General features: G+C 37.7%; 2 protein-coding genes across 4 annotated transcripts in view; one reads left to right on the top strand and one right to left on the bottom strand.

Moving 5' to 3' along the window:
* The window catches only part of fbxl13 (F-box and leucine rich repeat protein 13), a 61330-nt gene that overhangs the window by 14464 nt on the left and 20655 nt on the right, over positions 1-26211 (top strand). For all 3 annotated transcript variants that reach the window (XM_062983538.1, XM_062983537.1, XM_062983539.1), the window contains 4 exons: positions 2407-2542; positions 14544-14596; positions 21539-21639; positions 22743-22872. In XM_062983538.1, coding sequence (XP_062839608.1) covers positions 2407-2542; positions 14544-14596; positions 21539-21639; positions 22743-22872 — 420 coding nt within the window. The remainder of the gene's footprint in view (positions 1-2406; positions 2543-14543; positions 14597-21538; positions 21640-22742; positions 22873-26211) is intronic.
* lrrc17 (leucine rich repeat containing 17) lies at positions 7234-23259 on the bottom strand. Its single transcript, XM_008111531.3, has 4 exons — positions 22813-23259; positions 10402-11300; positions 8363-8518; positions 7234-7805 (listed from the first exon to the last, which is right to left on the bottom strand). Exons 2-4 carry the CDS (start codon positions 11165-11167, stop codon positions 7402-7404), a joined length of 1326 nt encoding a protein of 441 aa, XP_008109738.1. The 5' UTR covers positions 11168-11300; positions 22813-23259; the 3' UTR covers positions 7234-7401.

Below are 26211 nucleotides of genomic sequence, written 5' to 3' on the forward strand. Positions count from 1 at the left end.
CTGGGTGACCAAACACTCACACCCAAACACCAGGTGTCCCAAATCTACTCAGAGTCTGAACTCCACACAGCTAGAGCTCGTGGATCTGGAGTACCTAGCAATTCGTCGGAGTCCCAATCATCCTGCCCACACTTAGCCCCATGAACACTTAAAGAACCATCCTCCTTTCTCCAAGCATCCCAATTGGGATCAGCTCCTGCAGAAACCCCAGGTTCAGAAGTATCCATAGACCCCAAATCCCCAGACATCTCCGGTGGCTGTGCCCATTCAGTGCCCGCTTCCCCAGCCACCACCTGTTCCTCAGCATCCATCTCCCCATCTGAATCTTCCTCAGAAGATCCCCCATATAGCTCTCTAAGTCGCTTCCTGCGCAACTCCTCCAGTGAACCCTCATCACGAGGGTTTTTTCTTCCTCTTCGAATTCCATCACCATCAACCATAATCCCCGAAGGCACAGTCACAACAATTATACAGCACTCTCCTGTTTTGCTCTTAACAACTTATTCTTTAAAAGCTTGCATAAATAAAATATATATATTATAATTCTATCCTGAATTTTATTAGGTCCCTTTTATTTGGGTATTTTAACTGATGATGTTATCTTTATATTGCTGCTGCAGTCCCCACCACCACCACCAATGAAGTCAACTGAATTGTACTTGGCAGTTGGTTGATATTATTACCGCTGTATTAACTCCTGTTTTATTGTCTTACTGTGTTTTATTTTTTGTATATTGTGCAATGTATTTATGCTGTTATTTTTGTAAATTATGCTGGTCAGGCCTTGCCCCATGTGAGCCGCCCCGAGTCCCTGCGGGGAGATGGTGGCAGGGTATAAATAAAGTATTATTATTATTATTATTATTATTATTATTATTATTATTATTATTAAAATACCCTGCCATTGGAAAGACAGCAAGACCATTCTGGTCTCCATTGGCAGAGAGCTAAATAATTTTGAAGAAAAAAGAGAAAAACAAACATTGAATATAGCATAGCTCTATTATATAGTAGTACAAATAACATTCCATATGACTCCTTGGTCGGGTTGTATGAGTTCTTTGTTTTGATCCAGAAGCTATCATCTATTCCAGTTCATTTCACCGATGTTAAATCCATTATTGAAGAAGTCCAGGCCAAATTCAAGGTGTTGAGGCTTTCTTTAAAGGTCAAAATGGATTGGTGCTCTAATATCACATTTCCATTAGAGATATAAAAGTAATTTACCAAAGGCAGACCATTCTCAACAGTAGCATCTTAGTTATGAAGGACTCTGGTGGTATCTATAGCACTGGCACTGATGTCAATCAGGTGTTAGGCAAAGTCATTTTTAAAACATATCCAGGCATTTTAATGAGATCTTTTTGATTTAATTAAGTAAGATTTGGTCTGCATTAAGATTTTACCTAATTGTTTGCTGTTTTGTTTTCTCTGTGGCTTTTAGGATGCACACTACTTTGAAATCATATATTCAAAGGGTAGTAAAACTATATTTTAAATAAGTAAATATATGGTGAGGGAAAGATTGTCATTATTTTGCCATGGTGATAGGCGTAATGACATAATAAGGCAGACCTTATTTGGTGGATGCAAAAAAATGGTATAAGAAAAATGGGCAGAGTTTGTTTGTGGAATCTCCATTTTATTTTTTTATTTTACAAGAACTCCATGGTCTATCAGCAAAGGTTTGGGTTGACATTGGCAAATGTATGCCAATAATTAGTGGAGAGACAGTGTCTTTCTGAGCTCATTGCATCAGGAATTTGTGCTTAGTTCCAGAACCAAGCTTGCAAATCCTTTCCCATTATAAAGTGGGATTTCCCCTAACTGTTCAATTTCTGCATTTTTAGAAAGGAAAATGGAGGGGTTAACTTAATAATTACGAATACAATACGAATACAAGACTCAATCAGAAAATCTTGCTGATTTATTGGAATTCACCTAGAGATAAATCTGGAGTTGCTGATATACTTACACACATGACACTATAGCACTACACTTCTTTAAAAAACTCCTTTAAAATGTGAGAGTGGAAGGTATCAGAAGTAATGCCGTGAAAGAAGGAAGAAGAAAATATGTGTAGGAAAATGATGGCTATCCATATCTTTGTTCTCTTCACCATTGTTAAAGGATTGGTGGCAATAATGAAAGATTGATAAATTAGTGAACAATAAGGAAAATGTTAATGGTTTCTAACAGATGAACACTTGTAGCCACATATCAAAAACAATTCCTACTTCTGATCTTGTCTCCTTGCTTATTGTAATTTATTTTGCTTCAACTATTCGCTTTCTTAAAGTGAAGCATTTGTTTTTGTGTGAAAACAATTTAGCAGATCTCCAATGTAAATGTGTTGTAGGGTTTTTCTTTTTGGTCATTTTTTAATATCAGTATATCTTTTTTAAGATTAATTTCTCTGCAGCAAAAGAAGTAGTGAAAGATAATATAGCCGGAAATATTTTACTGAAATGGCGCACTAACGTGGTGCATTTGAATCTTCGTGGTTGTTATACTCTTCACTGGAATACTTTTAAAAATATTGGTAAGCACATTTTTATCTGATTTCCACTTTATTTTGTTATTATTGTTGCTGGTTATTATGGGGCCAACAATTTTTGAAATGTACAAAATGTCTCTATATAAAAGTCAAAATGCAGTACAGTATGTCTGTATGTTGGTTTATTTTGTACCCAAAAGGCTCCTACATGGCTTGATGGATCTCTTCATTATTTAACCTACATTAATTGAGGGCCTGAACTAAAAAAAAAACTCTACCCCCTTCAGGCTCAGGCTGTGGCTGTGGGCAGGTGAAGTTCCCCTCTGTGATATTACTGGGAAAGAAAAGGAATGAAGTGGCTTGGCTGCTTCTGCTAGGAGATGTGTATGAGGGGACGGAAAGAAGGAAGAAAAGAAAGTGAAAAAGAAGAAAAAGAAATGAGGGAGGGAGGGAGAAGAAAGGAAAAGGGAAGGCAGGAAGAGAAATGAAGGGGAAAATATGAGGAGAGGGACCTTTGCTTCAAGCTGCCATGTTGGGAGTGGAGGTTCCTAAATGGGGTGGAACACAGAAAGACAAAAACTCTCATCTGATTTGACTGGTGTTGACTGACAGCACAAAGCGACCTCAGTAGCAGGGAATATAATCTCTCTCAGTCCTAGAGATACAGCCTTCCTTTTCAATGAATTTAATGATGCTTATGATGTGTGTGCTACAGGCAACGCAACCAGCTTTGCTAAATACTCATTAGAGTAATGTGACAGTTTCTTACCAATATCAATGCCCAAATAATATAACCATAATAATAATTTTATTTCTTACCTGCCTCTTTGAGGTGAGTCACAGCACAGTCAAATGATTTGCAATTCATTAAAGAAGCTGTAAACATATTATTTTGTTTTCATGTCATACAATGAATTTAATGCAGTAGAACATGGGGCAACTTCAATAAATATAAATTAAATAATTTTTGATACAAATGATCTTAATTAAATTAATTTTTTCAGAGAAGTATTCATTCTTTGGCACTGGGAGAAAAATGGAAAAGAACAATTAAATCAGAAGATCTATGTAAATAGGCTAACAGTAAAAAGAAACATGTCTTAATCACTCAGTTACTTTGGAAGCGCTTGATTTTTTTTCGGAATGAAATTAGCAATGGTTTGAAACCTAACACATTAAAAAGAGATTGCAGCCTTGGCAACAGCTCCAAGACCAGGAGGAAGTGTGCCATTGGTGCATCCTCATGTGAAAAACTTCCTAAAGAGGCTATTATGTTGATGTTGCCAACTTTGCACAGATTTCCCCATGGGGATTTGAACAGCAGACTTTAGATTCTAGATAAACAAAGATACTGTTTCATCCTAAACTTTTAGAGAGTAAGGTGTTGAAGCAAATGATTGCTGTTCTTGAAAACTTACACTGTGATTATGCGAGGGTACCAAGATCAAAGCCTGTATGGCCACATACAAATACCAAAATACCAAAATCCTGCTAAAAAAATAACTATCTTTAGTTCAATTATATTGATGGGTATAACTTTATCATGCAAATCTTCCCTTAAATGTTAACTGAGTGCAAATAATTTTTGAAACCATGCAAGATATTGAAATTTATAATATAATAATGCATTTTCATATTACTCATTACTCTTGGCAGGCAAAAATATACAGGAACAAAATTGTTCATACTTTTGACAGTGCCAGAATGTTCTGAGTATTTAGTATGCAAATCAGGCTTTTCCAATGCCTGGAAAAGCCTGATTTGCGCACTAAATACTCTGAAGTCAAATCATGCTCATAGAGCAGATAATAGCAAGGCATCTGCGTAGAGCTGACAATGAGCTAATTGTCAAAGATTGTGCCTTTTCTGCCAGCAGTTTTGTAGTATTGGTTAAACTCATCATCCTTGTATTTTCTTCTGTTCTGGGAGGAGTGTAATAGGAACATACAGTCGTGAGAATTCATATTAGAATTTATAAACCGCTTTCTTCAGTTAGAATCATTCTTGCACATGTGAACTTCTTAGGATAATTTCTCACATAGGGTTGAATTATAATACCCAAACAGTCCAGATTGTGCTCACATGTTCTCACTCAGACAGATTAGGGGTAATCCTAACTACAAGTATGTGAAAACAGTCCAAATCCATGCTATAATTTCTAAAACTGATACATCTCATCCAACCATGATTAGGATTAGGACATTAACAACTTTCTAAACTACATGTCATCTTGCATAGAAGCCGAAACTTCCATTCTCCTTACAGCCATATTGAATGAGAAAAGAGAGGAAAAGCCTCATATTCTCAATTTTGTATAACACTAAGCCATAGCTTCACCTTACATATAAACCAGGTATTGGAATTATGTGGTTGGAAGAGATCCAACAGTTAAATAAGCTGTTGGAATTCAAAACACATCTAAAGATCTGTCTCTTCTGGCAGGCCTACCTGGTCAGTTTTAATCATGAATTTTAAACTTGTGCCCGATATTTTAATCTTTATTGTGTGTATTTTAATATGTATATTTAATAGAAATACCTTTTAATATGTATATTTAATAGAAATAACTTTTAATATGTGCATTTTATAAAATGTTTACAATGATTATGTGTTTTTAATTATGTTATAATTTGCCCCAAGTCACGAGGAGAGATGGACAAGAAATATAATAATAATAATAATAATAATAATAATAATAATAATAATAATAATAATAATAATAATAATATGTTGGCCTCCAGATGTATTAACCACAGTTCCTAGCATTCCTATTGGCAATGGGGGCTAAATGTGTTGGAACTTGCAGTCGAACAATATCTAGAGACTCTCATCAGCCGTACTCCAATATAAACTAAAGCTGATATGTAAATGTTGACCCCTTCTCTGCAATGCCAACAATTACACTACGTAATACGATTTTTGTTCCTGGATTATAAATGTCATTTCCTAATTGGGTCTATCTTAAAGACATGGAAAACGTTTATTAAACTGCACAACTTTATTTTTGCAGGACATCCTGCAACATATTTTGCTATAGTTTTTCAATGGGTATTTCATAGTCTCAACCAATTCAACGTAGTTTGTGGCAGCCACAAAAATGAAGTTTCTGCAGTATAACAATTACTTTCAAAGTAAGTACCAAACAATAAAACAGGAAATAACACTTTCAAAGCAGGAATAGAAAATTTTTCAAATGTTACATAGTATTATAAAAGGAATATATCATCTGTTTTTTTTCCTCAGAGCATTTCATGAGCAAACTACCTAGAACTAAATATAATTGCTAGGGCCACTAGAATAGACTCACTGAAACAATGGAAATTACATAGGTTTTGACCTAAGACGTATTGTTCAACTATTCGGCCTATTCTGTATTGAAATCTCATTTGGATTTCTTCCTAGATTTCTATAGTGGCATAATTAGTGTAGTGTCATTCCAGATTTCCTCCAGTACCAAACCATACAGAACACTGGCGACGCCCATCTCAGCCACTGAACAAGCATAGATTCACTCTTCCTGATGCCTGTGATACTGTCACCCAGTGTTATCTTTATTTCCCATGCACCGCTGGTGATAATGCTAGATTTCAGTCAGCTTGTACTTTTTCTTACACCCAGACAGAATCATAGAATCATAGAATAATAGGGTTGGAAGAGACCACATGGGCCATCTAGTCCAACACCCTACCATGCAGGAAAACCACAATCAAAGCACCCCCAACAGATGGCCACCCAGCCTCTGTTTAAAAGCTTACAAAAGCACACTCTGAGGCAGAGACTTCCATTACTGAACAGCTCTTACAGTCAGGAAGTTCTTCCTAATGTTCAATGCATCCCATGAGGATTTCACATTAGAAGAGATTACATTGTGGGTCATCTGAAGCACAGAAAATAACCCATCTATTCAGCAAGTGTCAACCATGCTAGCCATTGAAGGATCAAACAGTATTTGCTGGATTACCTTGCGCACATACTGCATTGTGTTCAGCGCATACTGAATTTAAGACTTAAGTGACAGGTGGTCTTATTTTAATTATGAAAGAAAAGTTTTCAAAATCACTCTAATCATGTTGGGATCAATCATAACCATAGCAATCTTCATGTGACAAATAGCAGACTAAAGACATAAAAACCAAAGGAAAACAGGAACAGCAGTTGGTATGTGTAGAAAGATGGCCACAGTCCATTTCTGTTAGAAAAAAGTAGAAACTTTTAAGCTATTTGATTTGTTTTGGAGATGAGCTCTCTATCTTTTTGAACTGAATCCTTTGAGAGGGAAGCTAACCACTTTGGCAAGATATTAGAGAAGAAATGTGTGTTGTTTGTACAAAAATCTCTCCAAAAAGATTCAGTTCATGAAGAATGAGACCTCTAAAACATTTTAGCTACCTTCACTATTGTTAAGTTTTTTCTTACAATACTGGAATGAGGTTCGTTCTCTCTCTCTCTCTCTCTCTCTCTCTCTCTCTCTCTCTGTTTTTTTTTTTTTTTTTTTTTGCTGAGATGGTTAGTTCCCAGAGCTTGGGGGAGATAATAACTTTCTGTGAGAACCTGCAGGGTCACACTCATTCCCACATTGCCAGTTTCAGTACATTTCCACCCCACATTGGCAAAGAAGGGGGCAATCATATCACCTCCCTCAAATGTTCGTGGAAGTAAGTGAGCTACCTGCAGTATTCTGGTATTAAACTTCTACAGATAATTACCAAACTTTGGAAAAATAAAACAAGACAGGGTAAAAATATTAAGTTTATTATGAAAGAAGTACTTCTTATATTGTGAGTATTGAAAAATATTTTAGCAGATAATCCCTTATGAACAAACAGAACAATGAACAAAAAAAAATCCAAACAAACATTTTTCCTTACAAAAATATAAAAGTTTTTACTGTAGAGGTGAACAAATTAACCTATTACAGTAACAATTACTCCGTGTTTCTTTCCTGTTTGAACTGGGTCTTCTTTGAGCCTTTCCCATTCCTCGTCTTCTATGTCTTGTTCATATGTTTCTGGGTAAATGGAGCGCCTGTCTTTGGGGCACTCTTCATAATAACTTCTGACGTATTTTCCAACAAGCCAGCCTTTGTATTCCTCAGGTTTTCTACATTGTAGGCCGTTATAGTGAACACTGTAGTGATGCTTCAGCCAATAGAAAAGATAATGAATATTGTAGTCACATCTCCAAGGATTTTCTCTAAGCCATAATATTTTCAAAAAATATAAATGTTCTAATACTCCATATTCAAAATTTTGCAGAGTGTTGTTCGATAAATCTAATTCTTCCAGGTTGATGAGTCCAGCAAAAGCAGCTATTAAAGAAAAGAAAAAAAAACAAGAAAAAAATATTCATCTTTGGTGCATAGAGAAATTTTACACATTACATCTTGGCTGAACTTCATGTAGATTAGTTTGCAAATCTTCATTAGCTTAAAAGAAAGATGTGAAAAACCTTTCCAGTATTGTGTGAGTTGAAAACAAACCCCAAAGTATCCATGGCTCAAGATCCTAGTGGGATTAATAAGATCTTAATTTATATGGATTTTAGCATAGTTTAACAATGCAGAAGAGCCCAGTGGCAAATCAAATAGTTCTGAACACTACTGTGAGTCCTGTTGTACCAAGTGCAGAATAAAGCTGAAAGCTATCTGGTTAATGGGTTATATAGCTTTTGCTTTCAATATGTCTGAACTACTCTGTAGAAAAACAACAGAATTAATCGATAGACCAGTCATAATTTTGGTACTGAAATACCATATTAAAAAATGGAAACCATACTTTGAAGAAATGGGCCACATTTTGCACTGTGTATATCATATATGCATCTTATGCTATTAGGTGCTATTTTATAATTATAAGAATTTCTCACCTGGGTCTATGTGAACTATTCCATTGCTACTGAGGTTTAATGCCTTCAGTTCATTAATATCTTCAAACTCCTTAGGTCGTAGTTGTCTGATCTTATTGTTAGAAAGATCAAGTTTAACTACATCTGGAGGTATGTTACCAGGAACTTTTGTTAACTCTTGAAGAGGAAAAAAGAAGAAAAAATATTATAGTCATAACAGTTTCTTTGCTACAAATCCTGTGGCCCACTTTTCAATTTATAGATACATATCTTCATAATTTTTCAAGTACATTGTTTGTGTCTTTTAACTTTTAAAGTAGATGAACAACAATGTTCTATATAACCCCAAATGGTGACCACATTGATATATAACCCATTAATGTGACCACAGAAATAATAACAATAACAATTATTATTAATAGACCACTTCTCTTAAAGAGACTCAAAGTGTTGATGGCAGCAAAATAATACAATATGCAATTTAAAATCTAAAGATTACAAACATGAAATAGAATTAAACCTAGAAAAACTGAGAAAAAAAACAATCTGACAATTTTCCTAACAAAATAATATTAAAACCATAAAAGAAGTACAGATTTATGTCTGGAGATAGTCTTATTTCTATGCTTTAGGACATTTCTGGACTGGCAGTTTGTGTTAATAAATGTCACACCATTTAATCTTATTTGTTAACAGATATTTCTTGTCACATTACTGTCCAAATGCTTTCCTGTCTTTTTAAAAACAATAGAAAGTCAGTACATTTCCATTTTTTGCTTGTGGAGGATGTAACAATAGAATAATAGAACATTAGAGTTGGAAGAGTCTATCTAGGGCCACCCCTATCATGCAGAAATATACAGCTATAGCACAAATCTGTGGTCAGTTTCTGCTTAATGTAGACTATAGAATCCCTCTGGAAGGCCTACAAATACTTAGAGAAGTGTTCTGTCTAGGAATCTCTAGGCCCTGAAGTTCATCTCAATGGTCAACTGCTGGATGGTTACCACAGAGTTGTGCTAGAGGACCTAAAGATTCTAAGACATAACATTTAATCAAATCTGTGAACAATCAAATTCACAAAACTAAAACCCGCAAATGTGGAGGGCTGACTATGTTTAGGAAACAGGTAAGGTGTGACTTAAGCACCTTTTTCATAGGCCTCTTCCTAAAACGGGTAATCAGTTGTAAGAACAATTAGGGGAATAGACTCCTCCTGGATTCTGAATTCTGGAAATAATTTTAAATCCAAGAGCAGACAAAGCAATTACTTCCATTTGAGTAGTTCTTTCTTCTAAGTGAAACTGAAATTACAGGCAAGGTCCTTAAAAAGATATCATCTTGATTACATTTTCTCTGGGACAGGGAAGGAAAGGGAACAAGGAAGGAAAGGCATAGCTCAAATGGCAACTTGCCTCCCACCTCTGGCAGTCCTGCCTATTCAACAATCCACCTTCATCCCCGTGCCAACCCTGCAACCACAGCAAACCAAGCAGAAAGGATCCATGCAAATCACGGCCATGGATTCTGTGGAGTAACATAGCACTCCTGCCGATTTAGCTCGAAAAGAGCAGAAAGACGGTCAAAGTAGTGCAGCCAGGGCTAATGAAACATGTGGCCCCTGTTACACACACATCAGGCATTTTAACCCTGGTTTCTACCCAGAGAGGCCATTGAAGATGGTCCCTCACCTACAGCAGCCACAGCTCGGTGATCTTGGGTGCGAATTATTTTGCTTTGATTGTTGTTGTAATCCTACATCTTGGATTTGGAACATATCCAGTGTTTGTATCAGCAACTCCTATGGTCTTTCTTGTACTGTAATTTCCTTGTTCTTCATCTGAGATTCAGTTTTTGCGAGGATTGTTAAAGGCACCAGATCTAAGTTAGTACTAGGTTAGTATTGGGAGACGAAGAGCCAGATCAAATGGTCTTAGCGGCTGCCACCCCTGGCTTAGGGAAGGTGAATGATAACGTTGTGGTTGCAATACCCTTACAATCTTAAGTCATTATATACAGTAAAATGGGGAAAAGATATACCATAATTCTCATGCACAAACCTTTCCTTCTGCAGTCCAGTGTTTGTACAGGAAACACATAAATGTGGCAGAGAGAAGAGTCAAATTCAGGTTTAACAACCTCAGGTTTTGGTACTGCTAGGCTAGAAGGGTCCAATCTTTCCTCTTCATTGCATAGTTGTTCAGCTTTTAGCGTCTTGAGCTTTTGACCTTTTAGTTCTATTGGACTGATACATTTTGCATAATTTCCCAGATTCCTGTTTCTTGCAAGCTGGAGCGTTGTTATAAGAGTTTCCATTTGACAAGTACATTGCCAAGGGTTGTCATATAATCGTAAATAATTTAAAAGAGGCATATAAATGAACACCTCTTCAGTTAAGGTCTTAAGCTGATTGTGTTGGAGTAAAAGTGTTGTTAGTTTGTTTAAACCAAAAAAAGCCTGGTCCTCAATTTTTGATATTTCATTCTGTTGTAAATCTAGGCTTTTTAATGTCTTATACTTGGAGAACACATTGTTCTTCAGTTTTCGAATCTTGTTTCTTGCTAGAAGCATATGTTCTAAATCTTCAGCCCAATCAGACAGTACAAATGTCAGTTTTCTTTCTTGGCAATCTAAGTATTTCTCATGAAGATAAGTGTATACATCACATGGGGGGCCTGGTATATAGCGCTTCACAGTGCTGGATGCTCTTCTTAAGCCATGTGCCTTTCCATTATTTGCCCTGCTTCTTGAACTTCCATTTCTTGACTTCCTAAGGTCAGCTGCTTTACAAAAGAAAAGTAGTATTATAATCGTCACCACTTGCATCCTGACATCCAGCTGGCCCCAATTACTTTGTACAACAGCTGGAACAGTCAAAGTATTCCTTTGAAATCTGAGTTTCCAAGTCTTAAACTAGTGTGGTTCAGAATCAAGGAGGTGCAGCTGGGGTCTGAGGAATCTGTTGGAAGAAAAGCAGAAAATTAGGCATTTTATAGAATATTGTATAATAAACTGAAACTGATAATATATCAATATGTCAAAATTACATGTTCTATTCAGTGCACTGTATTTTAATTTGTTTGCATAAATAGTAGTAGCATGCTTTCATATTTCTGGTGTCACATAGATTTTTCTATAGTGACCTATAACAAGGATATCTTCATGAATTCGTTCACCATTTATTATTCTTACCAATTTATGGAGCCTTGTCATAATTTAGCATTGTGAATTCTAACAATGGCATTTTTAGTATTTGTGCTACAACACTGTTCTGTATTTTCAGTAGAGTTTCATTTTCTATGACAATACTGGGGAGAACATTGTACTCATCCTCTCCTGTACATTTTAACCACAGGATATCAGTCCAACACAAAACAGAAAAGATGTTTGCCTTCCTTTTTAGGTGTATGTTTGAGGTGTTAGATGCATTGAAGGAAAAAGAGGCCAGTTGTATTATTATTATCATCATCATCATCATCATCATCATTACTATTATTATATTTCTTCTTCGCGTTCTCTGTGAATGCACACTTGTGGAGAATACAGAACCTGTGCAGGCTCAACGGAAGCTTTCCAAGCTGTTTCACTTTCAAATTTTGACGGTAGCCCCGCCCATTCCTTCTATGGGCATAAAAGGTGCCCTGGCTCCTCCTTCCCCAGTTCTTTTTCTTCTGCCGCAACAGTTCTTCCGAACTCCAATTGCCATGTCTATGATTATGTTTAAGAGATGTGTCCAGTGCACGTCGAAGATACAGGACTCTGATGATCATTCAAAGTGTTTCCTCTGCCTTGGGGAGACACATGTGTTTAGCTTGTGTCCACACTGCCAGGCATTTACTGTGCGGTCCAGAAAAAATAGAGGTTCATGCCTCCAGGCGTTGCTCTACAAGCAGGCCTTAGCCCCATCCACGGCAACACAGCCATCGACCTTGGGCTCAACAATGGCCGCAGCAAAGCCATCCACTTTACCTCCGCCAAAAGCTTCGTTGAAGTCCTCTACAACATCGAGAACTTCAAAAGCTACCAAGAAGGCCGTAAAGCCTCCAGCCCAACCCCCATTGACATCAAGTTTGATGATGTTGATAAGGTCCTTCAGATTGATTACGGCAGTGCCGCTGTCATCTCTTTCATGCTGATTGCCTTCAAAAGGGCCCAGAAGGAGATGACGAGGGTGCAGACAGAGACAACAATCCAACCCCTCCTGTTGCCCATCTCTCCAACACTGGGAAAAGCCTTCCATTCTCTCTGTAAAGTGCAGAAGCAAGGCTTGGGGAAAAGAAAGAAACCAGCTGTATCCCCGTCACCAATACCAGCAAAACAACCATGCCAACTTCGTCAGACGCCTCTTCTCATCGATCCTGACCGATCCCACCAGCCCAGACCCAGAAGATGCCATCTTCATCTGAGTCCTACCATGAGACAATGTCAGACAAGGAGATACTCGACTCACCATCAAGATCAACACATACTGTCATCTAAGTCCCTCAACAACCCCCATCCCTAACTCCGCGAGGCAGCAGCTATTTCCCCCTCCAGAGGAATCACCTGCAAAGGGAGGCAGACGACATGCTTAACTAGAGCGATGGCAGAAGCCATGCCCAGACCGCTTGCCCAACCATCCCAAACTGAGCAACAAGACCTCCTAGGCCTCCTCCTCTTGTAATTACAGAGGATGAAGGCGTCAAGGCATATGGCACCAAGTCCATTTGGTCCGAGTCCATCCTCTCTCTATCTCAACTTTTCACTGGATCCAGAAAACTACCTCATCGATTCTCCCTTGTGCACTAACAATGTGTGGGCCTTTGCAGACCAAATGTTCCGTATGAGAGAGGCCCTTGGACTCAAGGTTTAAATAGACCTCGAAGTCACCAACCCAGTCTTCAGGCATCACCGGTGACCATCCTGCCTTTTCCCCCTTACCTTCTTGATGTAATCAGAGCACCATGGAAGAACCTGTCTTCCATCCTGCCAACATCGAAGAAGATTGAGGCTTGGTACCAAAGAGACGATGAAGCTCTAGAGTGGCTAAAGCACAATCCTGAACCAAATTCCCTTGTCATTAAGGCATCTCAGTCCTCTGAGAAGCAAAATCCAACCCCATCAGATTGAGAAGAAAAATGCTTCGACTTGGTGGGACACAAACTCTACTTCGGCGCCTCCTTGTTGGCTGGAATATGCAACTACGGAGCATTGTGTTATTTTCCTGCTGGGAGAGGCCAGTGCCTCCTCCTCCCTATTATTGAAAATCTGGCTATCAGTTTTTAAAAACTCTAAAATCAGAACAGTAAATAAAGAACACCACCCAGAATACAGAGGAATTCCAGACATTACACAATTAGGGCCAGGTTACACCTCCCAACAAAGGATTCCCCTTGATAGGAAGTAGCCAGGCTTTGAAGCTCCAAGCCTATTCAGTGCTATTCAAGCTGGCCAACTGCAACATTTACACTTGTCTCAAGCAGAAAAGAGTTTTCTCACACCAGAAGCGGCTTGCAGTTTCTCAAGTCGCTCCCGACTCCCTTTCAGTGAGTGACTCCCTTTCCGTGGCTAAGCCTCACTTGCCCAGCCAATCTGACTCATGAGGAAGCGAGCCTAGCCGCCCCTTGCGTCCCTGGCCATTCCGGTTGCTAAAGGGTGGAGTCTGCTTGGATGTTGCTTGCACTGTTCCTAAGGGGAGGAGCCGTCTGTTAGGACAGTTGCTAAGGCTGGGGAGACTGATTGGCCAATGCTTAGGGGTTTCTTTTTACCTTTCTCAGGTGGGTCAGGTTTGTGTGAGTAGGCTTAAAACACTGATAAGTTCGAATGCTATGTTGTGTCAAAATTTCATTTCAATTGGTGTGGTAGTATTGAAGATATGATGTCCTGCACTGATGGACATTAAATTTTTATTTATATAGATCATTGTAAGTCGTATTTAATGTAATGGGCTTCAACTGAGTAGAAATGTATAGATTGTACTGTAACAGTGCAATTCAACACATGTTTACTTGGAGCTTGGAAGTGAATCACATCATAATAAATGATGGATTTTCTTGTATATAATATAATTTTGGCCAAACCAGACTTCCTGGTGATGTGCAATTTTCCTTTACAGCGTTATTTTCCCTTGTATTTCAAATACGAGACTGATGTTACTGAAAATATCTAAATACTGTATCATGCTTTTCACATAATTCTGATTATGAATTTGTATTTATTTTAGGTCAGTGTTGCAATCTGCAAGAGTTAAATGTCTCTGAATGTCAGAGTTTAAATGTAAGTATTAATATTACAAATGTGAGATGCCTTTAGTAAAAGTTGGAAATATTAGACTGTACTTCTAGTTTTGACTTCTAAGGAAAGAACAGTTACCAAAATATTATCTTAAAAGAAAGTTTGTATCTAAGATTATATCATTGCCATGATTGTCCTCAGAAACTCTGGGGGGCCTTCTAGCTTTTGGAAACCTTTGGAGACTAAGGGCATTGTGGTCCAAACAAAATATAATATGTCAAAGGTAGAAACATGTTGGTCCTGGAATGATTGGATCTGTTTCTTACAGAGGAAATTCTTAAAGGAAACTTTGTGGAGTGATCAAGTCCAGTCTCAGAATAAATATCAAAAAGAAACTCCATTATTTCTCAGAAAGCAAGTTTCTACATGTAGAAGGGCCAAAATATAACATTGAAGAATGACTGATTTATTCTTTGAGTTATATATTTGAAGAATATACACTTTTGTGAGACAGCACTGTCAAGAATTGTTTTTATTAAGTATGAGAAAAGTTGAGTAGTTCATTATGATTTCAGTTCTTCAGACTGAGATGTAACAATGAATCATACCTCCTAGTCACCTATAGTGGAGCCCCCGGTGGTGCACTGGGTTAAACCTTTGATCTGGCAGGACTGATGACTTGAAGGTTGGGTTGCTGACCTGAAGGTTGCCAGTTCAAATCCAAACTGGGGAGAGCGCGGATGAGTTCCCTCTATCAGCTCCAGTTCCATGCGGGGACATGAGAGAAGCCTCTCACAAGGATGGTCAAAACATCAAAACATCCGGGCATCCCCTGGGCAACATCCTTGCAGACAGCCAATTCTCTCACACCAGAAGTGACTTGCAGTTTCTCAAGTTGCTCCTGACACAAAAAGTGACCCATAATTCTGGCACTGACTTAAGACCCATATACAATCCTGATAGTATAATTGAGCATTTGGGAAATTTTATAGTTTCTTTATAGGACAGCACCAGCATATTATGCAAAATCAATGAGATCAGGCACCACACATTTTCCTGGCCATAATAAGCTTGAGAATATTCCAGTTTCACACATACAGTGCATGCAGTCTATAAGATAGCATAGGTATGTGTATATTTACTTCAATTAGCTTCAGAATTACCCATTCCTTTGCACTGGGGTTGCTATTAACAGTGGAGTCTCAATAGAAGTCAAACGTGGGATAACTCTTGGTTAAAAGAAAAGTATTTTGAAGAAAGAGTTTTTAAAATTCTATAACATTCATTAATGCATTTTTCATTGGAAGGGTTATTTGTGTTATCACCAACCACTGCTTTGTGTAGGTGATTAATGATACCCACCCATGTCCTAGGTATATATCTGCTTCTGAGGCCATTTAGGTATCAGGCTGCTCCTCATCTCTATGTCTGTGGAGTTTGATGGATGAGTCGAAAGCCTTGCACACAGATACTTGTCATGTACTCTGTTTGAAACTTCTTATAAAGTTGATCCAGAAGCTTTAGCTAATGTAGGAAGCTGCTGGATAACTGTTAGAAATTGCTTTTTCCTATCGTGAAAGAATTGCATGAGCCCCTTTTCACTAACAGGACAATTTTAAGGTTTTGGTATTTATATATAGAGCCTTTAACAATGTAGAGCCAGAATATTAGAGAGGTTTTTTTTTTTAACCTGGACAGTCTGAGATTACTGGAAGAAGTGTTTCTGTGAATCCTGCATGGCTGCAAGGCCCAGTTACAGACCACCAAGAGTATCACTTCTGCTGTGTCAGCCCTCTTTGTAGAATTCCCTTCTAGTTGAAATCAGACATGTACCAAGATAGTTTTATCTCTGGAAGCTAGTCAAGTTTTTTCTAGTCACTTTTTTTTTTTACCACAGACAGAAATAATAAGAGATGTAATTTACCACATAATCTCAGCTGCAAGGAACAATACAGTCTCAGGAATAATCCTAACATTGTCATCAAAGAGGCTAACAAAGGAGGATATGTAGTGACTATGCACAAGAGGCTGGGAGACAATTATTCTACACTACATTTTACAGAATCCTAACAATCCCACAAATGAATGCTAGAAGGTACAAAACCAATCCAAATGGCATGCCCCAGGAGCCTTGACCAGCAACATGCTATCTACTGCCCAAAATACTCAGCCCTGCATAACCTATTATCATTGGTGCCTCTGAATATGCCACCAACACTCCCAGCTATGTGAAAGATCCTACCAACTTCCTGCAGAAATTAGAATTTCTTCCCAACCTTCCCTGGAATGTCATTGCCACTGTGAAGGTACCCAATTACCACACAAAGATGGACTACAAGCTATCAAGAATATAATTTAAGATGGGACCAGAGGAGACCACTTTGGCAACATATAGCATCACAATATGCGAATTTTAACTCTTGTACCCAAAAAATCTTCTTTACCTCAAGTACTTTATAATTTGGATTCATGGAGATGACTCATTCAGGATATTCCACCAGCATGTCAACAATGTCCACCCTACCATCAATCTCATCCTGAAACTATCAACAGAACAAGTTCACTTTGTGGACACCACTGTGCGGCTATACAGCAGACATGTAAACACCACACAGCACACCCATTAATCACTACACATACTTACATTTCTCCAGTTGCCACACTGAACACACTAACAAATCTTAGTTTATGGCCAAGCCCTATGATACAATGCCATCTAACCAGATCCGTAAGATGCCAAACTCGTCAAATTACAAGTACTCCTCAAGCTACAGTACCCACCATGTAGAGTAAAAAATCAAATCAGCAAAGCAAGTAATATATTACAGAGCAGACTAAAACGCAGAAAATGGCAGTAGTTACATAAATCTCCCAACTTGGACCACTCTGAGATGTCATCAGTGAACTACAACGTATTCTGGACAATAATGTTGCCCTCTCTATTGGCTTCACGCCGCTTCCTATTTCCAACCAATTGCTTTACTTACAAGAGGGCATACAATTGAGATGAGTGAGAGATACAAGACCTTGTCACAAATCCAGATGCCCACACATTTACTTTGGAAATGTTTATCAGAGGACATAATCAAATATCCTGCAATATCAGAGGCACTTTCACTTATCAAACTACTAATGTGATATATGTCAACAATGCCCTACAGCACTCTACAGGCCGATCTCTGAGTTAGAGAATAAATTGACACAAATCAGTCAGTAGGAATAGGGATACACAAAACCAATTGTAGAATACATAATTCTTCCTGGGCATTCCATCTTGGACCTCAGTCCTTAAACAAAAAATCTACAAAGGGAAGATTGGAAAGAGAAACTGCATAATTGGGCTATATCCATAAACTCGACTCCATCAATATTGGACTGAACATAGACATTGGTTTCCTGACACATTATACATATTATAACACTAGTTAACTCTCCAGCCTCATGGAGGCTCTCTTGGACAGGTTTCTAGTTTCCATCCAGCATCAGACTACATTTCAAAAACTCCCTTCACCATTCATATGGTTATCTGCACACCTTGGCTTTAGGGAAGAGCAAGGTAAACACAAATGGAATTAATTGAACTGAGAAATGTCTCCATTTCACAATCTTTCACCAGCTACTAATGATAAAAGGGGTGTTTTCCACTAGTAGACATGGAGCAAGAGTTGCCAGATGTACAAGCTGGTTTAGAAAAGACAGAGGAATGAGAGACTAAATTGCCAATATCCGCTGGATAATGGAGGAAGCTCGGGAGTTTCAGAAAAACATCTATTTCTTCTTTATTGACTATTCTAAAGCCTTTGACTGTGTGGATCATAATAAATTGTGGCATGTTCTTGGTGGTATGGGGATACCAAGTCACCTTGTCTGTCTCCTGAGGAATCTGTATAAAGACCAAGTAGCCACAGTAAGAACAAGCACGGAACAACAGAATGGTTCAAGATTGGGAAAGGAGAACGGCAGGGCTGTATACATTCAGCCTAACTATTCAATTTGTATGCAGAACACATCATGCGACATGCAGAGCTTGATAAATCCAAGGCTGGAGTTAAAATTGGATATGTTTTAAATTTTGTATGATGTGTTTTTATTCTGTAATGTTACGTTGTTTTTATATGAACTGTTGTTTAGTGTATTGTTTGCAGGCATTGAATTTTTGCCTATTTATTGTAAGCTGCCTTGAGTCCCCTCGGGTGAGAAAGGCGGGGTAAAAGTGCTGTAAATAAAATAATTTGCTGGAAGAAACATTAACAACCTTAGATATGCAGATGATACCACTTTGATGGCTGAAAGAGAGGAGGAGCTGAGGAGCCTTATCACCAAGGTGAAATAAGAAAGTGCAAAAGCTGGATTGCAGTTACACATCAAGAAAACCAAGATTATGGCAACCAAACTGATCGATAACTGGCAAATAGAGGGAGAAAACGTGGAGGCAGTGACAGACTTTATAATTCTAGGTGCAAAGATCACTGCGGACACAGACTGCAGCCAGGAAATCAGAAAATGTTTACTTCTTGAGAGGAGAGCAATGGCCAACCTCGATAAAATAGTGAAGAGCAGAGAAATCACACTGGCAACTAAGGTCCGCACAGTTAAAGCAATGGTATTCTCCATAGTAACCGATGGATGTGAGAGCTGGACTATAAGGAAGGCTGAGTGAAGGAAGATAGACGCTTTTGAACTTTGGTGTTGGAAGAAAATCCTGAGAGTGCCTTGGACTGCAAGAAGACCCAACCAGTCCATACGCCAGGAAATAATGCCCAGCTGCTCACTGAAGGGAAGGATATTAGAGGCAAATATGAAGTATTTTGGCCACATCATGAGAAGACAGGAAAGCTTGGAAAAGATCATGATGCTGGGGAAAAAGGAGGGAAAAAGGTAGAGGGCAAGATGGATGAATGGTATCCTTGAAGTGACTGGCTTGACCTTGAAGGAGGGAAAAAGGAAGAGAGGCCGACTAAGGGCAAGATGGATGAATGGTATCCTTGAAGTGACTGGCTTGACCTTGAAGGAACTGGGGGTGGCGACGGCCGACAGGAAGCTCTGGCATGGACTGGTCCATGAGGTCACAAAGAGTCAAAAGCAACTGAATGAATAAACAACACATACAGGAACAGCCCTTTAACTGTAAGTTTATAAGCTGCTTTTAGGAACATGCAGACATTTCACATTCAATGATAGGCATTACCTAAAGCTGTGGTTATAAAAAAAAAAAAAAAACCTTGTGCAAAGGAATTCTATGTTTTCTCCTCCAGTGTTCCCTCAAAAGCCTTTCTTAAGGAAACTGGTGCAGAAGCAACTTGTGAAAGTAGAATTTCCACTCATGTAAACTAACATGCCAATACAGCTCCCTTTCCAACTCCCCTTGCCTTTCAACAGTTTCCCATTCATTAATTTTGATTATATTCACGTTAGCAAGAGCAATAAGAACAACTTCCTTTCTGCAAGAAAGCTAAAGGAAACAATGGCAACTATGAAAATCATTCCCTTTTATACCAGAGAATATTCTACTTTTGAGATACACATTCTCAGTTATGGCCCTATTCAAACTACTTGTAGTTCCCTCTTCTGAACAGGAGTGGGCCAAGAAGTACAAAAAGTTGCTGCATAAGATAAAAATATCCAAGGCTGCCTGTATTATGAACTTTGCTGGATAAGATTCATATCTGTGTTTGATGACATTCATGTGTGGTTAGGCAGGTCAACTTTGACAGCTGTTAATAACGAAGTAAATTGCTCAGGACTGTGCATGCTCTACTGAAAGAAAAACATTGTCATTTAGATGAACCACCTATTATTATGCATGAAGACATATGGCTTACTTTTTTAAAAACTATTTTTATTTATTTGATCATGGTTTAAAACATTTGTTATGCATCACTTGTTATACAGCAGACACATAATATTTAATACAATCAGCAATACATTTTTTGCATCTATTGTTATTTTTGCACTTACATATATTTTCTATCCCATATCACTGTGCTCCTTGCCCCCAAGCCATTTTTTATACATCATCTGTCCAAAATTTAATTTCCACTTGTGGAGATAATTTTCCATCCTTCTTTTTGAATCTGTTTCAATATATTTTCTCCATACATCATCAGAATCAGAATCATTTTGTTTCCATATCACTCTTTTAACTTTTAATTTACATGTCAGCTTATCATTTATTGCTAATGTTCATACTTCCTTATACCACTTTTTTATTTGTATATTTATTTTCCTTTTCCAGTTCCTTGCTATAAGCAGTCTTGCTATTGTTAATAAATTTGATATATCTTTTTCCTCTTTTTTCAACTGTTTATTATTATATAATGATAATAAAGCTATACTAGGATTTCTTTCCATTTTGATATTCATTATATCCTCTATCTCTTTAAATACCTTTCCTCAAAATTTACTTACATATTTACATTGCCACCACATATGTACATATGTACACACTTCCTGGCATCTTCTCCAACATTTTTTGAATATTTTTTGTTTATATTTGCTATTTTTATTGGTGTTAGATACTATTTCCTTATCAACTTAACTTTTCTTTATCAATACAAGTTAAATTTTCTTTAACTTGTATTGATAAATTTTTTGAATGTCTCTGTCTCCATAACTGTGACCACTCCATTTCATTTATTTTCATCTGTAAATCCTCCCCCCAAATCTCCTTGAGATTGTTATTCTTTATTTGGCTTACTTTTTATACTCCAGAAAAGATGGCTGTAGTTACAGAATGGCTATCACTTTGTGGTGCCAAGTAATTTTAGTTGCATTTATATGTTGTGGTCTGTCTGATTTTGGTTGTAACAGATTTTATGGTTAATGACATGCACATGCAATAGTTGTACTGGATTTTTATAAGAGTTTTAATCACCAAAGTACAGCATGCAACTGAAAATGCTCCTGAAATGCAACTGAAAATGTGCCTTATCCCACTTTTAAAATTTAAAACTAATTTCATATGTGGTTTTTATTACTGAACAGGATGAATTAATGAGACTTGTATCAGAAGGCTGTCCAACTCTCCTTTACCTTAATTTGTCACACACAGATATTACAAATGGGACACTAAGACTTTTGCCAAGGTAAAAATGTAAATTTATAATAAAATGAAAAAAAGTTAGTCTAACTTTGGCCACAAAGTTGTACTAAGTGATAGTTGTACTTTCTTAATCGACATTACCCTCCCTCTGAACTGTACATTTTCATAATTATGGGTGATCCCTTCAAATGTCTAGTTTTTGCTGACTTGTGGATGGTCTTAAAAAGTTTTCCTAAAATATTTTTTTGTGGACCATGATGTCTCTACTTTTAATGATAAGCTGTAATTTTCTATCTGCAGGCTTTCATTTCTCATAATTATAGGATCGCATTACTTATATTTATTATTGCTACAATGTAATTGAGTGCCTCATGAAAAATTCCTGTATTTGCATTGTAGAAATATATGTAAGTTGATGCCAACAGTATAAAGTATTATATGTCTGCCTTGCTTATTGCCCAACCCACTTTCTTTGTCTGTCATTAAATATAAATGAGGTCTTTCCTGCAGAAAGTCATGCAATGCAAAACAGTGCTTGTTTACTTATCCCCAGTGGAGCTTAACCTCCAGGAAACTATGTTTAGTATTGCTGCTTCGAATCTTTATGTGCCAGATGTAATCTGGAAACAATTACATGAGCAGGGAGGGTTAACAATGATTAAAATTCTTGTGTTTTTTTAATAGCATTTGATAGATTATGATTTTAAACACATACTACTCATAATATCAATGTGAAGCTAATGGTATAAAGTTGTTTTCAATATTATTAATGACTCATGTATTTCCATCTTAGTTCATAAAATACAACCAAGCAAAATATATTTTAATTAGATTCTATTTACAATATAAGAAGCAGATCAATTCTCTGCATGCCTACTTAGAAGTAATCCCATTCAGTGCAGTGGGTTTTACTTCTAGATAAGTGCATGAAGGACTATTGATGTCAGTGCTGATACCAAAAAAATGTGAAGTACATGCAACAACATAAACTGAACATCTATTATAGTAAGGAGAAAAAGAAAACTCTAGCTAAACTGCAGAATCCATCCACATGAGCAGTCTTATTTATTACGGTGTCAATTTGCATCAGAGATCTGTACATACTGTTATAATAACGTATTTTTCTTTCTTTTTAATCTTGTAAAGGGGCTTTCCCAACTTACAGTACTTAAGTTTAGCTCACTGCAGAAAATTCACAGACAAAGGTTTACATTACCTTGGCTCTGGAAGAGGATGTCACAAACTCATCTATTTGGATATTTCAGGCTGCCTCCAGGTTTGCATTTCAGTTTTCTCTTTCATTCTGAAGGGAAGGGAATCTTGCAGAGGTCTGGCGGCACCCAGCACTCATGGTATACTAAAGGAGTACAAGCACTGCCGCAAACGTTTGAGAGGTTTTGAATTACATTACCACAGCTGCTTAAATTTTCCTGAGGAACAGCACTATAGGCTTTTGGCTTTCTTCCAGTGGGTGTCTTAACTACAAACAACCAGTCCTTATTGCATAATGAAGACATTGCATGTCTTTGAGGAGTGGACTTTGAAACATGCTTACTTTATGCTGTCTTCCATGCATACAGTTTGGAAAATCCAGATCTGCAGAATGTTGAATTACTGCAACATCCTTTGCTGTGTGAACAACTAGTAGAGCTTTCTGTTCAGAACAAGATTTCCTTTTAAAAAGGAAATCCAATTGGCAGTGAACTTTCAAATAGCCCTTTCCTTATTTTATGTTGTAGAGTGCTAGAATGTCTTGTGGTAACTTGACACCACTATTTTAATAGGGAATTCCACATGTTCATGGCCCTCTGGCCTACATCCTGGAAATCTGGACAGTGTCAGAGTATTTTAAAACTTCCAACAAGAAATTCTCAGTTAAATGTTGGCATATAAATATGGTGAACAAAAATTTTGGTTTAAGATTGCAAGCAATAAAGGATTGTAAGCAATAAAAATTGGTAACTCAAGGATATGGCCAATAGAAAAAATCGCATCATTATTCCTTTCAGGAATGAATTTAAGTGGTTCAGTGCTACTCATTTGGAAACAGAATGGGACCACCCAAAGGTAGTCGTTTTTGCATATTTGTGGGGTTAGGTCGTCAGGCATAAGAATGTATAGTTATTTATAAAAAGATACTTAGCATGATCTTTTAGTTACCCACATTTAATGCCTTTCTGTGGAATTGTTCAACTGTACATTAGTAAAAGGGAAGCAAATGACACAATTAGTCTTGCTGAGACTCTAGCACAGTGGTTCTCAATCTGGGGGCCACAATCCCTAGGGGGGTTGAATGACCATTTTGACAAGGGTCATTGCCTCCTTCGGCCCCCACCTTCCTGGAATGGCTGCCGGGCCCCCTCTGCCAGCCAAACAGCCAACAGATTACCTGCCTCCATGCCGCTTTGGCTCCTTCTCTATCTTTCCTCCTCCAGGTCAGCGCAGAGGGGCTCCTCCTCCTCAACCTTTTCAATGACGTTGACCTTTTACACATACTGTCTCAAAATGTGGCAATATAATTTACTGTTATATTAAAGCAGTTACCCATGCTAAACCATGCTTCAAGACAAAATCTCATTTATTTATAATTAGAAATACATTGTTCACAATATATAATTACATATTGTTTTTGTGTTTCATCACTATGCTTTAATTATGTTCAATTTATAACCAAGTACATCCTGCATATCAGATATTTACATTACGATTCATAACAGTAACAAAATTACAGTTATGAAGTAGCAACAAAAATAATTTTATGGTTGGGGATCACCACAACATGAGGAACTGTTTTAAAAGGTCGTGGCATTAGGAAGGTTGACAACCACTGCTTTAAAATAAAAGAAAAACATACTGGGCCGTCATTAGGCTTCTCTGGCTGCTTCCTGGAACATACCAATGTAGTGATAGGATCGCTCCCCCCCCCCCCCCCCAGCTTCCTGGCGGTATTGGTACATTCCAGGAAGCATGCAAAGAGGCCTTATGGAAGCCCGGTAAGTTTTTCTTTTATTTTAAAGATTTTAGGGGGGAATTTGGGTTGTCCCCATTGTAGCACAGATGTTACCATGCTACAATGGGAACAAAGCACAGGAAAGCCCGCTTCTTTTGGGTGCCTGTGCGGACAGCAGTGCAAGAGTAAACAGGTTACTTTAACCCGTTTTCTCCCACAATAAATTGCTGTTTGGAAGTGGCCTTAGTTAGAGAAGTTCAAGATCCTCTGCAGAGTATCAACAGAAGCAATCACATTCTCCCAGGTCTCCATTTACCAACTTGTCTAAGTGACATCTTTAGCTTCTCCAAATTTACTGTTTTGCCTGCTATACCACCACTGAAAGCAGAATATTATCCATCATTGCTTGGAATGTGTCAGTTATAGTCTTCCCCGAGTCCTTCATCTTACAGTATTGTCATTTCAGGGATGTGGTTGCCGTTCTCTTTCAGAATGGGCATTATAAGGAATCTTTTGGGTTGTAGTTCATGAAGTCAAAACTTCACTTGGTTGTTAATCAGAAAGTTACGTCTTTTTCATCACGACAAGTGTATAGAATTGGTTGTCAATCAGCAAGTTACGTCTTTTTCATCATGAAAAGGGTACAGAATTATGTTTGTGTCCATCTCTAGATCTTTCTCAATGACAATGCCACATTACGATCTCACTGCTGATTGTTGAAGTTTGCCACAAGAGGCTTGTCACAATTAGATGTCCTACTTTGATTTTCCACTGAAATCCATGGTTGATTTGGCAGTCTATCTTTGGCTTTGAGGAAGTATTATTTCCCCATTCTTTAACAACTAGTTTCCAGTTACCAATACCTAGTTTGCTTTCCAGAATACATGCAAATTGTCCTGTCATCTTCAACAAAAATAAAAATCTGGTTCTTAACCTGCCATTATCACTTTTAAAAATTCGTCCCTTCATTGGACATTTCTTTGGCCTTTGCTATCTAGTTGAATTGTTATGTATCTTACTGAAATATTGACCTCTTCATCTTCTTCAAAGAGTCTCATTTTCTTATCTCATTCCTGGCCAAGTGGGTTACCAAACCTTTCACTATATGCTATTAGCTGGACAGTTTACCCCTTCATTTGGATTCCTGCCACTCAGACATCTTCACTAATGCCACATTGATAGTCAGCAAGTCTATGTGAGTGAATAGTACTAGAGAATGTTTTTTCTGTTCCTATCTACAAATTAAGCCTTATTCAAAACAGGGAGGTGATACAGTAGTTCCAACATGTAGTTATTCTAATTTTAATTGGGATAATTTCATTCCATCTAGAAAGAAAACATATGAGAAAATAGGTATTGGAAATATTTAATCATGTAGTATAGAAATTGTAGTCATTTTCATTAGAGTAATATGTAATCATTTTCAATAGAGTCATATGACCATTGAGAGCCATGGAGACCAGAGTTTGAATCTCTCCACAGCCATAGAAACCTACTCAGGGACTTTGGGCAAGTCACACTCTCTCAGCCTTAGAGGAAGTCAAAGGGAAACTATACCTGTGAACCAATCCCCACGATAGGGTCCGCATATGTCAGAAATGACTTGAAGGTACACAGCCAAAATACAGGACTATTATACTGCTTATGACTAGTTTTCTAAACATT

This window comes from Anolis carolinensis, chromosome 5 (assembly GCF_035594765.1).
Source record: "Anolis carolinensis isolate JA03-04 chromosome 5, rAnoCar3.1.pri, whole genome shotgun sequence".
Classification (NCBI taxonomy): Eukaryota; Metazoa; Chordata; class Lepidosauria; order Squamata; family Dactyloidae; genus Anolis; species Anolis carolinensis.

What these genes read in the sequence shown, in the direction of transcription:
- lrrc17 (XM_008111531.3), bottom strand. Translation starts at nt 11,167, where the DNA reads ATGCAAGTGGTGACGATTATAATACTACTTTTCTTTTGTAAAGCAGCT. An exon ending in ACTGGACTGCAGAAGGAAAG is followed by an intron (nt 8,519 to 10,401) that starts GTTTGTGCATGA and finishes TTCCTCTTCAAG; the next exon opens with AGTTAACAAAAGTTCCTGGT. An exon ending in AATAGTTCACATAGACCCAG is followed by an intron (nt 7,806 to 8,362) that starts GTGAGAAATTCT and finishes TTTCTTTAATAG; the next exon opens with CTGCTTTTGCTGGACTCATC.